Source organism: Drosophila yakuba, chromosome 3L, assembly GCF_016746365.2.
Source record: "Drosophila yakuba strain Tai18E2 chromosome 3L, Prin_Dyak_Tai18E2_2.1, whole genome shotgun sequence".
NCBI lineage: Eukaryota > Metazoa > Arthropoda > Insecta > Diptera > Drosophilidae > Drosophila > Drosophila yakuba.
In genome coordinates this window covers 12,459,801-12,475,370 of record NC_052529.2, presented here as the reverse complement: position 1 = coordinate 12,475,370, position 15,570 = coordinate 12,459,801, and the positions used below count along the sequence as shown (strand labels likewise).

Below are 15,570 nucleotides of genomic sequence, written 5' to 3'. Positions count from 1 at the left end.
TTCTTACGGGGATTCCTCTTATTGGTTTTGCTTTAACAGAATTTCACTTAGTTTTTTAGGGCAGATTACGAAACAATGGGTAGATGCGTAGCTCCACGGCAGTTTCTACAGGGTAAAGGTTTCGGGGTTTCCTTATCTCGTGCTCACAACAGCCTCCTTCCGTGCCGCATCCTGCAGCAACTGGGTGTCCACCTCGTCGCCCGGCAGCTGCACATAGCGCACCACGGAGCCCCGGATGAAGCAGTTCTTGACGCTCAGCATGTGCGGATACTTGTCCGGGTCCGTGACACTGATGTCCGTCAGCTTGATGTTCAGGTACTGGTCCACCGAGTGCAGCGTGCCACATATGCTGTTCGTTATAAACAAAAAAATATTCTAAATTAGTTGCCTCATTTTGCCGGCAAACAAACGGAGCTCACCTGAGGTCGTTTTTCAGTTCCACCACAACTTCCTTGCCCACCAGCGACTTGAAGAAGGAGTAAAAGAGCTGCGGATGACACAAATCGTTCAGGTTAATTGATAAATTCCCAGCTATTCAAATTTTTTACCATTGTTATTGTTTATTGCGAGTTTGTTGAACGCGTTGTTCTTTTAGGGATGTGCGGTATAAAAATAACAAACTATCGATATTTCGACATATCGCTATATTGCAATATCGATTTACGGAAGTAACGATAATTTAAAATTGTCTTAGAGAATGTAACGTAGTTACAAATTATTAAAAATATATTCAAATTAAAACTTTAAACTGCGTGACTAAAATAAAATTCGGCCGTCGAAGAGCTGCCAATAGTATAATATTTCTGTACATATGGCAGCGCCAAGGCTAAGGCTGGTCGGGTTTCGTAGAAACCAGCTTTGTACAGGCAGCTAATTTGGCGGCTAAAAATGTCGTTTTGAAATTTGAAAATAACAATTTTCAGAATACTAGGTTGCTTTACTTTTGAAGGTATTTATAGAAATCATTAATCCAGAAATAAAGGGAAACCTTAAAAATATGAGTTGTTCAACAAAAGGTAAATATATTTCCAAACGTTACAGAAAAACATAATGAATTTAAACCTCATATTATGAATATATTTCATTTTATTATGCATAACCATATCCTTGATTTAATACCGGATAATGCCTCTAAAAATGTTAAATCGAAATCACCCTTAGTTGAAAATGTAAATAAGGTTGGTTAAATATGTTAGCAATAAATAAAAAATAAATATATATAAAACAAGAGAGAACGCTATAGTCGAGTTCCCCGACTATCTGATACCCGTTACTCAGCTAGTGTAAGTGCGAAGGACAGTTTTTGGCGGTTTGTGGGCGTTAGAGTGGGCGTGGCCAAAAGTTTTTTGGCGAATAGATAGAAATTTACAAGACTAATACAAAAATGAAAAAATATCAAAACATTTTTCAAAAGTGTGGGCGTGGCAGCTTTGGGCGGCTTGTGGGCGTTAGAGTGGGCGTGGCAAAAAGTTATTTTGCAAATCGATAGAAATTTACAAATCCAATACAAAAATGAAAAATATTAAAACATTTTTCAAAAGTGTGGGCGTGGCAGTTTTGGGCGGTTTGTGGGCGTTAGAGTGGGCGTGGCAAAAAGTTTTTTTGCAAATCGGTAGAAATTTACAAAACCAATACAAAAATGAAAAAATATTAAAACATTTTTCAAAAGTGTGGGCGTCGCAGTTTTGGGCGGTTTGTGGGCGTTAGAGTGGGCGTGGCAGCATGATTCGACAAACTTGCGCTGCGTCTATGTCCCTGGAGTCTGTATGCCTAATCTCAACTTTCTAGCTTTTGTAGTTCCTGAGATCTCGACGTTCATACGGACAGACAGACGGACAGACGGACAGACGGACGGACAGACGGACATGGCCAAATCGACTCGGCTATTGATCCTGATCAAGAATATATATACTTTATATGGTCGGAAACGCTTCCTTCTGCCTGTTACATACTTTTCAACGAATCTAGTATACCCTTTTACTCTACGAGTAACGGGTATAATAAGATAGGAAAATATGGATAACGACAGGGTATTAAAATGAAACTAAATGGCTAAATAATATAAAAAATTAAATATATTAACACCAGCAAGCCAACCACAACCACATCAAAGAGAAAATTACAGGCAGTAGCAAGAATTCGGTTAAGATGTATATTTTAGGGGAACAGATTAAATTGCACTTGCTAATACAATTATTGACTTTTAAATTACATTTAATAACAATTTTCTCGGGTGGTTAAAACTATTTACAAACATAAGGGGGCGCATTGACCACTTTACCATTTTTCAAGGAGTTCTACATTTTGTTTTGTTTTTTTGCCTCTAGAGTCTAGACCAACAAAAAAATGTGCTGCCCGCCCCGTTTTTCGCCGCGAATCTTAAAATTTCAATTAGCTTAAAAAAATCACATTTGATGTATCTTGTATCTGGTTCTACGACTCCAACTTAATGCGCCGAATGCGGAAGGTGCCAACTACGCGCTACGTGTTAAGTAACAGCAAGGACCTCGCGTCCTTTGTCCATCGGATCCTGCCACTCTAACGCTAATAAATTCGTCTGTATCCCTCGATCGCCCCGGTGCTCCCATGTTCCATGTCCAATGCCCTAATGCTCCGAGCTGAAGTACGAGTTCTGCATGAGATACAGCTTGTCGATGGGGTTTATCAGGCTGTTGTTCAGGTTGGCCAGCATGTCGTGGGGATTCGAGTGGGAGTGCGAGTGGGAGTGCTGGTTGCCGGAGGAGCTGGTGGACTGCAGCTCCAGGTTGTTCAGCGACAGTGAGTCCGCATCATCGTCCAGCTGGTCAAAGTTGCTCCCATCCAGCGAGAGGTCTGAGCTGCAGAAGCTGTCATTCGAGTTGGCCGGATAGTCTGCAAAAAACGCAATCCATTAGTATTTTTACTTGGCAGACAAAAAGAGACTTGACTAAATCAAACTTCAAATCATTCAAAGAAAGTGGTTCTTGACAATTTGTTTTAGCAAATTCCTTTAAACTATTTATGAATCATTTTAAACTTACCATCCGGTGAGAAGGGCAAATTCGGATTCAGTGGCTGGCTGGCGAAAGTGCTGTCCAATCCGCCCAGATAACCAGAGCTATCTCCACCGAGCTCCTGCTTGACGCACTTGTCCTCCTTCTCGTTGGTGTCCTTGTCGTCGGTGGCGCTGGAACTGGCCGTGCCACGCCCACTGCCCGATCCACCGCCGGAGCCACCATTCTGCTTGGCCTTGCGCTGGATCTTCTTCATCTTGGCGCGCTGATTCTGGAACCAAACCTGCACCACACGCACCGAGAGCCCGGTGTCCTTGGCCAGGGCTTCGCGCACCTTGCGACATGGCTTGGGTGACTGATCGAAGGAGGCCTTGAACTGTTTGCGCTGCTGCGATGTGAGGATGGTGCGCGGTCGCTTGGGTCCTCTCCTGCCATCCCGCGGCCGCAGCAGATCCTCCTCGTCCAGGCCGACGAAGCCGCAGTGCTGGGCAGCAGCGGCCGCCAGGAACATCTCCTTCTCCAGATCGTGGCGATAGCAGAAGAGCTGGCCATCCCGCAGCATGAACTGCTCGCCCTTCTGCAGCGGCAATCGGCAGGCGTAGCACACGAAGCAGGGCAGGTGGAAGACATAGTTCGGTATGGGTCGCATCACCAGCTCCTGCGGCAGGATCGCATGGCAGCAGGAGGAGCACTTCACACCGAACAGCCGGTCGTAGTCCATCTTGCAGTAGAGCTTCGAGTTGCGCACGTAGCAGGTGTGGTGCAGCTGCATGCCGCAGTAGCAGCAGGCCAGGCACTGCTCGTGCCAGTTGGCATCGCCCACGTTCATCAGGAAGCGGTCGTGGATCTTCTGGCCACAGCCCTCGCACAGCTCGAAGTTCTTCTCGCACTTGATGTGACCCACTTCTGGGGATGAAAGAAGCAAAAATGGGGGCGAAAAAGTCGCGTTAGTAAGTTGCAGAGTCCATTTTGAATAACTTGTGCACTGAGGCGAAAGCTATAATAAATAGTTATGTATATATTAAGTATTTTATAGAACAAAATCTACAAAAATAAGGTGTTTATTTTCATGAAATAATCATTTTCATACTTGGTTTTGTAACCCAACATACAAGTGAATATTAAAGCCCTACTTGAAACATATCTTTAATATTTCTTGAGTGCAGAAACTAGCATTCCAACAAGCATACGAATATTTCCCAGTGTATCTCCGCTTATTCGCTACTCCGCGTAGCCTCCTGTGATGGGCGTACGTGGCGTATACGTGATGGCAGCACATGTCGCTGCGAAATTATCATGACATGTGCTGCCAATGGAGCGAGGAGCGCGCTGACAATCGAATCGTGTGAAAATGCTTCAACGTCTCTCTTGTTTTTCCGTTCGCTGTTTCGCACTTTCTGTTTCAGAGGGGAAAAAGCCAGAAAGAAAAGAAAAGTCTTCGCAGGAAAAAATTATCTGTCGTCGTCGCTGCAACAGCTTGTATTGAAAGCTTATTGATGCGTAATTGAAACGTAAAGTTTTCTGTATTTGCTCGCTTATTATTGAACAGCCCCATCTCGATTATCAATGTATATAAAGTGGCCAAAAAAAAATGGCTCAATTGCCATTGCATATGCCACTGAGTCCAAGCAAAGGCATTACTCCTCAACGAAGTCCCTTAAAAAATGCTAATCTTCTATTGAGAAGCTCCTGGATTTCAGCTCCTCTTTCCCAAAGTAGAACGCACCTAATCCTCCCGTAGACGGAGCTCTTGAAACTGTAAACCAGTCATAAAAAGTAGTACCCGAAAAACACAACAAAAGCTGCCTGCAGTAAACATAAAAAATATATGACGACCGCCACGAAAAATGTATGGAAGCATTTGAAAAATGAGCAGCGAGTTGGGAAAGTGTGGAGGGAAAGCCAGGAAAAGCGAGGAGAAGCGGGGAAAAGTGTGCAGGGAAACTGGCAATGGAAGTGGAGTGTTATATTATATGGCTGTGGCTCAGTGGCAGAAAAATGTGCATGATTTATGGTTGGCACAATGGCCTCTCCCCACTTACACACACACCGATACACCCATACACGCACACTCACACAGTCGCCGTATCTACGCAAATGCGCCTGTGTGGGTTACACATAGTCTGGGAATAGGGACGAAAATCCCTATGTACTAAGCCAGTGCAGCGGAAAGTTGACAATGTCCTCGGGCATTTTCCTATGCGTTTTTTCTTTCGGCTTGCATTTCATCCTATTGTGCAGTATCCATATCCAATCGCATTGGCGATAAAGGTTTTTGCATTTGCCAAGCAAAAAATCGAGAATGATTCATTTGATAAACACAGTGCTGCGTTTTGAATTTGGCCGCTTTTTTAGAGCTTTGAGCATTGATATTGTGACGGGATTTCGTTTGTGTAATCTAATCGAAATTTATGGCATTTTGCTGCAGTTTTATGAATGCCTTTCTGTGCGATTTGCCTGCATTGTTTTGGCCAACAAAGGACTCTTTATTGAGTGTGTGTGCCTTTGGGCTTGAATGGTAAAGCCTTGGCGTTACTTGTCCAAAAATCAACAAACAACAAGCGCAAGCAGTTGAAACAAGTGCGGCACACTCATGTCAAATACATAGATTAAACAGCAGATAAATCCAAAATCAACTCGACGACGATAAACATAGGAGTAATAGAGGAAAGTGTCCTCGGCGTTATCGGCGATAAAGGGGCTTATCTGCCACAAAAACGCCCCACGATTGTCGCACTATATGGTGCATATTTATTGACACATTGACAGCAGGGCGCGGTTATATGGAGATAAATCGGCAGACAGCAACCAACTTCTGGCACTAATTCGGCCACCAACTGAAGTCCAGTCCACGTGCCACGCGGATTTTGGCAGCAGTTCGTCGTTGACAGACAGCTCATAATTCGACAGCTTTCATTTCGGCTGACAAACTGGCTACTTAAAACTCTTGTGTAGTATCTACACAATGGAAATGGAGCTATTTTAATCATAGGATAAAAAACATTAACCAGCTACCAATGCAAGATGCAGATTAGCTCATTTTAGGAAGAGAAACTACAAAATGTATTTACTTTTGTATGCTTAGTCAAAAGCTTTAACTCTCATTTAAATAAAAGGTATCTAGATAGTAAGAGTTATGTTTCAGTGTAGCTGGATCTCAACGGAAGGTGACACAGAGCTATGCGTACGGCACATACTTCCGCCACACAAATGCACACCTACTGCCGACTGAGGGGGTGAGGGGGGAATAGAGGAAGACGGACGAAGTTGGAGCCGCCGCAGAAGCCAGATATGTATGCTGATACGCTCGGTGGAATACCTGACACTGAGTGTGCTCATTTCCGTGGTCTGCCCCCGAGTGCACAGCTCCCTCGCCATGGCAGCCCATTGGAAATTCCTCGACCTCTGCCGAGTGTGGGGCACCGATAGTAGTTTAGCCAAGTGTTTGCCGAGGAGAACGTAGTTTCGGAAGGGGGGAGTGGTGAGGGGCGGCAGGGAGAAGCGGAAACGGAAACTATTTGCTGCCATTTTGGGCAATGGCAAGTGGCAAGTGGCAAATGGCAGAATGCGAGCATTAATAGAAATTTCATAGGCAAATGCAAAGTTGAGTGGCGGCTAAGGGGCACTAAAAAACCAAAAACACAATCCACTTAGCCTCGGACGAGGTCTGGTCTGCATATGCATCACACACATTGTTTGCACACTTTGCATTTCGGAGGGAAATTCGCAAAAGTTTTCCCCAGCAACACTTTCGTTGCAGCTCAGCTGAAAAGTGTTGCCTATTTTGAGGCTGTCATATGTGCGAGTGTGTGTGTGCCTGCATGCCAACGCATCAGTGTGTGTGTGTGTGTGTGTGTGTGTGGGAGAGAGTTGGAAGTGTGTGGCATGCCTTAATAGCCTTTTATTGGTCGAGCCACGCCCCTTTTGACTTTGGCCGTGCCGGCCGGATGTCAGACAGGTTCATTGTCAAAATTATTTTGTGGTCAACTTGCGTTCATACTTTTGGAAATACTTTCGCCCTGCTTGCCACACATCCGCCCACCGAACTATCCACAACATGTGTGTGCGCCAGCACAACTGCAAATTCATAATTTATTGTCCTCTGTCAATTCGAGTGTACGTGTTAGCCGGAAATTGTGCATTTGGTGCATTTGCTTTTGCCTGTTTTTATGTAAATGTGCAATCTGCCTACGGCTATTTAAGTTGCATAAAAAATAAATCCAACTCTTTGAAATCGTTGCACATTGAGTTGTAATTAAGTCCCAAGTTAAACATGGATTTATGCTAATATTGATATAATAATAATTAACCTTTGACAAATCTAGCATATCACTTTTTCTAAACCAATTTGTTTTGAACAGCATAAAAAGCAACACTAAACAAATACATATTTCTCATTTAATTTGTATTAAACTATCAGTAACTAACAAGACTGCCAATTTAAAACTTAATTTTTAATGATTACACCTCCTTGAAAATTATGTAATAAAAAATGTAGAAAAAATGTATGCACAGTCAACTTAAAGAAAAGTTGTGAGAACAAACACCTCTGAAACCAGCACTTTAACTTTATCCGCAAGGGAAAACAAGGAAAACCTATATATTTCCCCTAGAGGAGCATTCCTTCGGCCCCGAAAAGCCAAGCACATCGCACGCAAACTGCCGGCATACTCAGGTGTGGGTGGTCGTACACAATCTGGAGACCCACCTGGACTCACGGAGCTCCCGGACACGGACCCGTAGACGGACACGGACACGGATACAGATGCGAAGGCGGATGCTGATGCGGATACAGATACGGAGCCGCAGGCCGGGCACACGCAAGTATGCCAAAAACGAAAAGCGTGAAAACCCCAGAAGAGGAACGAGCCGGTAAATTGCTCGACTGCCGGTGCAAAATACTTTTGGAACATACCTGTGCGTCCGCTGCAATCGGCCGACAATTTGGATGCCGCTGCTGCCGAGGCCGTTGCTGCAGCAGCTCCATTTCCATTCCCATTCCCATTGCCATTTCCGTTTCCGTTGCCATTGCCATTTGCATTTCCGCTTCCTGCGGCCGGTGGGCCAGTCGATGTTGCTGTCGTCGCAGCGGCAGCCGCAGCAGCAGCAGCAGCAATTGCCGCAGCAACTGCTCCGCCTAATTGCGAGGTGGCTACTGAGGTGGCTGCTGCCGATGGAGCTGCCACAGCAGCGGCAGAGGCAGCGGCAACAGCAGCAGCTGTTAATGTGTTGCAGGCAGCGTGGAGATTGCTGCTGTTGCTGCCCCCATTATTGTTGCTGTTGTTGTTGGTGGGACTGCTGCTGCTGAGGGGGCTGTGTCCTGTGGGCGTGGGGCAGCTGTTAATTGGCACTGGCGTGGTCGAGGCAGCGTGTTGCTGCTGCTGCTGCTGGTGTTGCTGATGTTGCTGGTGGGGGTGTTGCTGCTGATGTTGCTGCTGGTGTTGCTGCTGCTGATGATGGTGCTGCTGATGCTGCCCCGTTAATGAAGCCGTTGCCGTGGGACTGTTGTTGCCGGAAATGCTTGGTGGCAGATTGTTGTTGTTGCTGTTGCTGAGGTGCAGGGAGTTGCCGCTGCTGGCGGTCATGCTGCCGGGATTGGGATTGTCCAGGAATCGGGCACCGCCATGATTCTGCTGCAGCGAGTACAAGCTGCCACCGACTGGATTCAGATTCGTGGGCATTGGGTAGAACTCCAGCATCTTATACAAGTTGCCACAAAACACCGCCTTTTTTTTTACGTTTTACTTTCGAGTCTCCAATGAAGTCACATGCAACACGGCACAAGAACACGCGACACACACAAAGCAAGGGGCTCGTTTGCTTTTGATTATTTCAACTACGCTCAGATTCAGTTTCAGTTTCAGTTAAAGTTCGTTTCGATTCGATACGGATTTGTATTATTTTTGCGCTGCGGAAGCGAGGACAACCAGCCGCGTTCGCTGTCAGTTGGCGTGTGATCGAACCATCAGCGAAATCAAAGCATTTCACTTTGCCCTCCCGAAAAATCCCAGCTGAAACGTACCCCCGCGCACTGCGCCTGCGCCTGTTTACAAAAGCAACGGAGCAGCGGAGCAACAACTGCCGCTTGTACCGCTTGGCCTGCGGCAACAACAACAACAACAACAGCAACAGCAACGGCAACGCTTCGTGTTGCACGTGATGCCGGGGGTTGACCCGGTGCAAGGGTTGCAGCAACCCCCTCTCTGCGGCGCCAGTGCGCGTGTCTCAAGTGATTATTAGCAGCGAGGGAAATTCTGGCGGAGAGCAAGTCCCTCGCAAATCGCTGGCCACACCTCAGCTTCTCTGCGATTGGCTGTCCATTTCCCCGGCGTCCATTTTGGCACACGGCGCATGTGCGCAGGGGAAGTGCTTGCTTCTGCTTTTCCCTTTTTCATTTGTTTTTTCTTTTCTTTTTTTTTGGTTTTCTTATATTCCCAGATGTCTTGGCTTTAATGCTAGACCAAGTTGGCTTGTGGGCGGCCATCGGTGGGCGTGTGGCAGCTGCATGTTGCTGGTGTTGCTGCTGCTGTTGTTGTTGCTACTGCTGTTGCTGCTGCTGTTGCTGTTGTAGCTGTTGTTGTTGCTGTTGTTGCTGCTGCTGTTGTTGCTGCTGCTGCTGTTGTTGCTGCTGCTGATGGGGCACAAAGACATACTTGCACTTGCACTCGCGGCAACTTTGGCGTGTTTGCCGCTCGACGGCGACAATTTCCTTGAGTTGTTGCTGCTGCTGTTGGGGCTTTGAGTGGCACGACTGGACCAGAATGCCAGCAACAACGATGGCAACAAACACAGCAGAGGCTGTGGCAGTGCCAGTTTCAGTGGCAGTGGCAGTGGCAGCAACAGAGGCAGAGGCAGAAAAAAACAATGGCCTTGTCGTCTTTTACGCTTTTTTGCACTTGCATTTTACTTTTTGCGGGTGCAGAAAGTTGGCGATAAACAAGAACAGGAACGGGTGCCTCTCGATACTTTGAGCAGGTGATTTAAGGACTTCATGTGCCACAACAAAAGTTTTTAGAAATTCCTAAAGGAGTTCTTCTATATATTTGAACTAGTTTCCATTTCTGGATAACGATTTCTATAAAATATGATTTTCGGTCTTTAGCTGCCTGTAAAAGTGAAGTAGAATCTATTTATGATTGATTAGTATAGAAAAATGATAATGTGCCTTTTCCTAAAAATATTCCTTTCTTTAAACGTTGGGAAACACCTTAAGTTGGATTAAGTTTGACCTTTTTGTGTGTAGTTACTAAAAAAATGTTGATATTCTTTTTTTAATATTTAAATGATTATTACATTCAATGTTTTTAAGCAATTATTAAAAATATAAAATATCATACAAAAGTGGTTATTGAGTTGTTATAAAGGCTATATACTTCTACCCTTACAAATTTGTGATTAAATTTATAAAAGTTACTTTAAGCTTTATTTATTTGCATGTCCCTCTGCTTCCCTGCGATTTAAAGCGGAAGTGGTAATGTCACCCTGTATGAGCATCAAAAGCCCACCGACAACTGGGAGGCAACCCCATTTCCGGCCAAACCCCAACTACACGCCCCCGCAAACACGCACACACACCGAGGCACAGACACTCACACAGAGAAAGAAGAGAAAGGATGAAGGAACGAGAAACCCGAGTGGCAAGAAGAAAAGCGGAAGCTAGAAAGACAAACCAAACATGGTGCTGTGCATAAAAGTTTGGCGCTACTTCTGGAGTCGCAGCTCGAATTCTTGGCCCCCTTTTGGGCCAAGAACGCCTGGCAGTAACTTCATGTTTGGCCCACGGCTTAAGACTAGGCTTTGGCTCAGCGGGCTGCCAGGCGTGGAAGTGGAGGTGGAAGTGGGAAGCTGGGCCAAGGAGTCGCCTCCGCCGGATATGTGCTACGTGGCTTAGCATGGATACCTGGCAAGTAGCAGGAGGCAAACCCAGTTGGTTGCCAGTTGGCCAAGTGGGTGAGTTTTTGGCCAAAAACTTGTTGGCATCGAGCAGCGGCACTTGTACAAGGAATCGGCATGACCCGCTGGCTCTTCACCCTGTTTTTTCCCGCTTTCCAGTTGCTTCGGTTCACTTCACCTCCGTGGATGGTTGTTGCTGCCAGTTTGTGCAACTTTGAAAACTTTATTTACCGAATTCGACTGGCACAAAGAACACCGAAGCAGCAGCAATGTGCGCACTTGCTGCGGAATTACGAGTATAACAAAGGCGGCGAAAAGTATCTGCTGCTGCTGCTGCACGAATTTCCCTCAATCCGAAAGGGAATGCTTTTCGCATCCAACAGATCCAAGTCGCTGCCAAGTGTGCGCTGAATTTAAAGCAATTATTAGAAGTTTAGGACGGCAGCTCACGGGATCTGAATCCAAATCGTTGGCATCAAACGACTGCAACGAACTAGGGGGAAAAGAAGTCGTTTGAAACGAAATATTAAAAGTTAATATGATAACAAATATTAGCCAATAAATTCGTTAAGCTTTAAACAACAAATAAATGTGTGCATGTACTAGGTTTAAAGCAGAGATGCTATAGGTAAATACTTTTAAGTTTGGCATACAATTATATAGAAGGTTAAATTGTACTGTACCTTTTCAATTGCAGACAGGCAATTGGTACAATAGGTAATTCTCTATGATAAAGTATAATGTCAACAGAGAACGCTATCCAGCGATAGCCAAATAAAACATTTACGGCCATTTCACGGCAATCACTCAACTTTATTCCGTCCAAAGTCCACATCCGAGTGACTAACTTTATGACGGCAATAGGCCAAAAATTCGGAGGCGTGTGCATAATTAATCCTTGGCCGTAAAATCGGTTAGAGATAAGGTTAATGGCCAGGGCCATGCCATCACTAGTATCCTGGCCACTGCTGTGGCGAAATTATGGTTTACTGCTGCCCCCACAATAAAGATAGTCACGAGTAGTTATATCAACTGACATAGATGGCAACAGGAAAACGCGGCTATGCGAAAATTCAATTAACCTTGACAACTGGCAAACGGCGACTGTGCGCCAACCCAAACCCAAAACCCAAAACCCAAATCCAAGACCCAAAAACCCATCCACTAATTGTAGTATCAGCATAATAATGATGACAACATTATGCACTCGATAAGTTCGAAGTCGGCAGACAAAACCGAGAGCGGTAATAACATCAAATCGACAATGGCAAAAAGTGGAAATTGTCATAAAACTCGACGGCAAACAGGATTTCGAACTGGGGAGGATAATACCAGGATACCAGGGCACTGGAAACAAATTTAATAAAACATCCGAAAACAAATGGCAAAGGGTAGTGCTCGGAGTTGCTTTTATTTTGGTCTGGGTTGGGTTGGGTTGGTTTGGGTTGGTTTGGCATTTAGATTCTGATTCGGGTTTGGGTTCAATGCATCCATTGTGTGTGTCCATGAACCGCTCACCTCTCCTCCTCCCGCTGCCCCTTTCATCAATGGCAAACGACTGAGTTATATTGAATAACCACAAGAACAACAGCAACAACATTGAGTAGAGCACGCTCGGAAGCCTCAGGATAAATAGTTCTTCTATGGCCCTTCAATTACCATTTGAGCATGATAAGCGCTAAAGAGGCACAGACATTGGCATTGCAAAGTGGTAAGTGGTAAGTGGTAAGTAGTGAGTAGCAAGAAAGAAAATCCAGCCGAAGCAACCGCACAAGACTCCTTGACAATATGCCTCAGGACCTCGAGAAAGCCAGGACCACCATCTCAGCAGCAGCAGCAGCAGCAGGAGTCGGAGTTCGGGATAGGGGTCATTAGATGGAAACATTTACTCCAACTCAACAGCTCGACTACTCGCATTGGCGTCCAGTCAAGAGGAAACCGCCCAGATGGAGCGGGTGGTGTCATTGTTTGTTTTGGCAAGGGTCGCCGCCAGTCGGAGGCTCCGAAGGTTCCGAAGGAGCTGGTCCCTAGGCATACTCATAGGCATTCAGCCACGAGAAGGACATTGCTGCAGCTGCTCAGCCGACACTGAGATACTGCGTAAACTGTCAACACTACACGCGCCTACTACACGGAGCGAAAATATTGGGGGAACTTGAATAGTCTTGGGTTAATTTGCTGGCACTTAACTAAATGGATTTTCTGGGTATTCTAATTGTATATAGTATGAGATAGTAGGTAAAGGATTAAATACAGTTTAATTTTTTCTAATAAATAATATTCCATGATTTCTTCATACCCTCCATTAACTTCATATTGAAGGTACCTTTTCATTCATGTTGAACAAAGTAGTTTACCATACTATTTATTTATCGTGTACCCACTCCCTTCACCAAGAATGAAGTGTGTAAACAATGGGCATGAGATATGCTGCACTGCACCCGCCACGAGAAAGGAGTCCTGTTCGCTGGAGGAGAGGGAGGAGGAGGAGATCGCAGCAGGATCGACCCTGAAGTGGGCTAATTTGACGGTGCCCCGCGTGGCAAATGCAACCCCAACAATGGGTTGTCTAGTGTCCAGGTCGAAGGAGAAGTGTTAAAGGATTTATGCGCGTAATTTTGCAGATGTTTAGATTTCGCTCTCCACTCGCTGCGGCTCAAATGCACTGAGAAACACTTTTATGTTACTTCGTTGTTATTGGGTTTAATTAAAAGTGGCACTATGCGGTCATTAATTTTCTGAACTGCTATGGCATTCCACTTTTGGACAACTATTTTTACTGCTATTATAAAAAAAATAGAATATTTGTAAATCGAATTTTTGTAAAAAATCGCATATTTTCAATCGGCGTTTTTCCCATAGCTTCGCCAAAAATGGACGCACAGCTAAAATAAACACTGTTTTGTGCTGCTAATAAACATAGCTAACTATGTCTATCCCTACATTTTCCGTTTCCGAAAAAAAAAAAATTTAACAAATTTTTGCATTTTCAATAAGGCGTACCATCATCAAAATTTGCGAAAAATGTCAAAAAATTATAATTTCAATGTATATACATAGATCAATAGGGAATTTTGTTACAAATTCAACGAGATATGGCATTCCACTATTGGACAAATATTTTTACTGCTATCGGGAAAAAACGAATCATTTTTTATAAAAAAAAAATCGAAAAAAAAAAATTTTATAAAAAAACTGAATATCAGTTATTCAATCGGCGTATTCGCCAAAAACCTTTAAATCCTGTTAAACCACCCACAAATGTATTGAATAAACTCTTTTTACCAGCTGCTAGGTGCTTTTCCAAATTCGAAATCGCTTTGAGCACAGCGTGGGATTTTTTCCAGTGCATCTCAGCGCAATAATTTTGTGCCTGGTGCGCCGATCTGTGTCAACAACCTTCGCCCCCGTCCACATCCGTATCCATATCCATATTCATAGTCAGCCTCTAACCCCCGGATTCCCATCGAGAGTGCGGGTTGCGAGTCTGACAGACATGAAGTCTCGCCTCACTCATAACAGGACATGCAGGACCTGAAGGACACGATGGAAGGGGACTCGGGCCAAAAATGGACCTGAGACGAATAAGTCAGGGCTCAAGTGGAGTCTGGGACTGTGAAGGGGCGCAGCATGTGCTCAATTTAGTTTTGAACATCGTCTGTCATTTCGCATAATATTCCATGTTTGTTCAATGTCCATTTCAGTGCTGTTTGATGTGGCCCCACAGCTCAAACTCCTCGAATCCAAATCCGTATATAATTACCATGATGACTCCCACTGATTCTCCGTTTATTATTGGCTGTTGTGGTTTATTTGTCTTTGGATTTTGCTCTTGGGCATTGTTTATAATCGGGAATGAAACGACTGCCGAAGATGTTTATACGAAACTCGGGCTTAATTTTAATGAGGCTGGGAAATGTGAGTGTGAGTTTGAGTGTGAGTGTAAGTGTGAGTCAGAAACATTCAGTTTCGCAATAACATTCGCATTCGAACTGCATTCCGGCGCAAAAACAAACAGTTGTGAGATGGTGTGAAATTTTTGAATTCTGTAAACTCCCATCTGTGGCCAAAGTGAGGTTCCAAATCCCTGATTCCCTGATTCCCTGATTCCCTGATTCCCCCGCTGCCCAGCTCTCGTTTCCCCAAATATTTAAGCGCCTGTGGGCCAGCGTCTATAGCCCCCGTTTTCTGTCTGTCAAAATGAAAATGATACTTTGAAGTTTTCGGGCAACGACAAACGCCAAAGACAAATACAAATATTGGCAATACGCTAAAGCCAAAATCAAATAGAACCCCCCAGTTGGCCAAACCGAAACCAATATTCATTTGGCGTTCGCTGGAGCGGCAATAAATTGCTCAGCTGCCAGTGACCGGCTACGCCGGAGATTTCCAGATTTTGGGGGCTGGTCAAAGGTCGGGGGCGGGGCATCAGAGGGGCGCTGGGAAGAGGGAAAGGGGGAGGGGCTGGCAGGGCTGGTGCGCTTTTCATACGCGTGTTTAGAGCCGCCCAGCATAAGCCATAAAACTTATATTTCCAAATGGCCAACGTCAATAGCAGTCGGGCACTGTGATTCACATGTTAAACTTTTCAATATTTAAAATTTAATAAAAAATAGATTTTTAATAACTTTTATATAGCAGTGACCATATAATTATAAAGTAATAAATATGTATTATAATTTCT

The 15,570-nt window shown here is 44.8% G+C and overlaps 2 protein-coding genes across 3 annotated transcripts; both read right to left on the bottom strand.

Moving 5' to 3' along the window:
* Positions 1-634, bottom strand: LOC6533873 (U6 snRNA-associated Sm-like protein LSm2). Its single transcript, XM_002094537.3, has 3 exons — positions 549-634; positions 420-487; positions 1-349 (listed from the first exon to the last, which is right to left on the bottom strand). Exons 1-3 carry the CDS (start codon positions 549-551, stop codon positions 133-135), a joined length of 288 nt encoding a protein of 95 aa, XP_002094573.1. The 5' UTR covers positions 552-634; the 3' UTR covers positions 1-132.
* A 1,504-nt stretch (positions 635-2,138) lies between these two features.
* On the bottom strand, positions 2,139-8,947 carry LOC6533872 (LIM homeobox transcription factor 1-beta). Of its 2 annotated transcripts, none has more exons than XM_015194817.2 (3): positions 7,909-8,947; positions 3,021-3,896; positions 2,139-2,871 (listed from the first exon to the last, which is right to left on the bottom strand). In XM_015194817.2, exons 1-3 carry the CDS (start codon positions 8,690-8,692, stop codon positions 2,606-2,608), a joined length of 1,926 nt encoding a protein of 641 aa, XP_015050303.1. In that variant the 5' UTR covers positions 8,693-8,947; the 3' UTR covers positions 2,139-2,605. The 2 variants fall into 2 exon arrangements, with proteins under 2 accessions (XP_015050303.1, XP_002094572.1); XM_002094536.3 differs by having other exon boundaries at positions 3,021-3,899; positions 7,909-8,945.
* Positions 8,948-15,570: the final 6,623 nt, after the last annotated feature.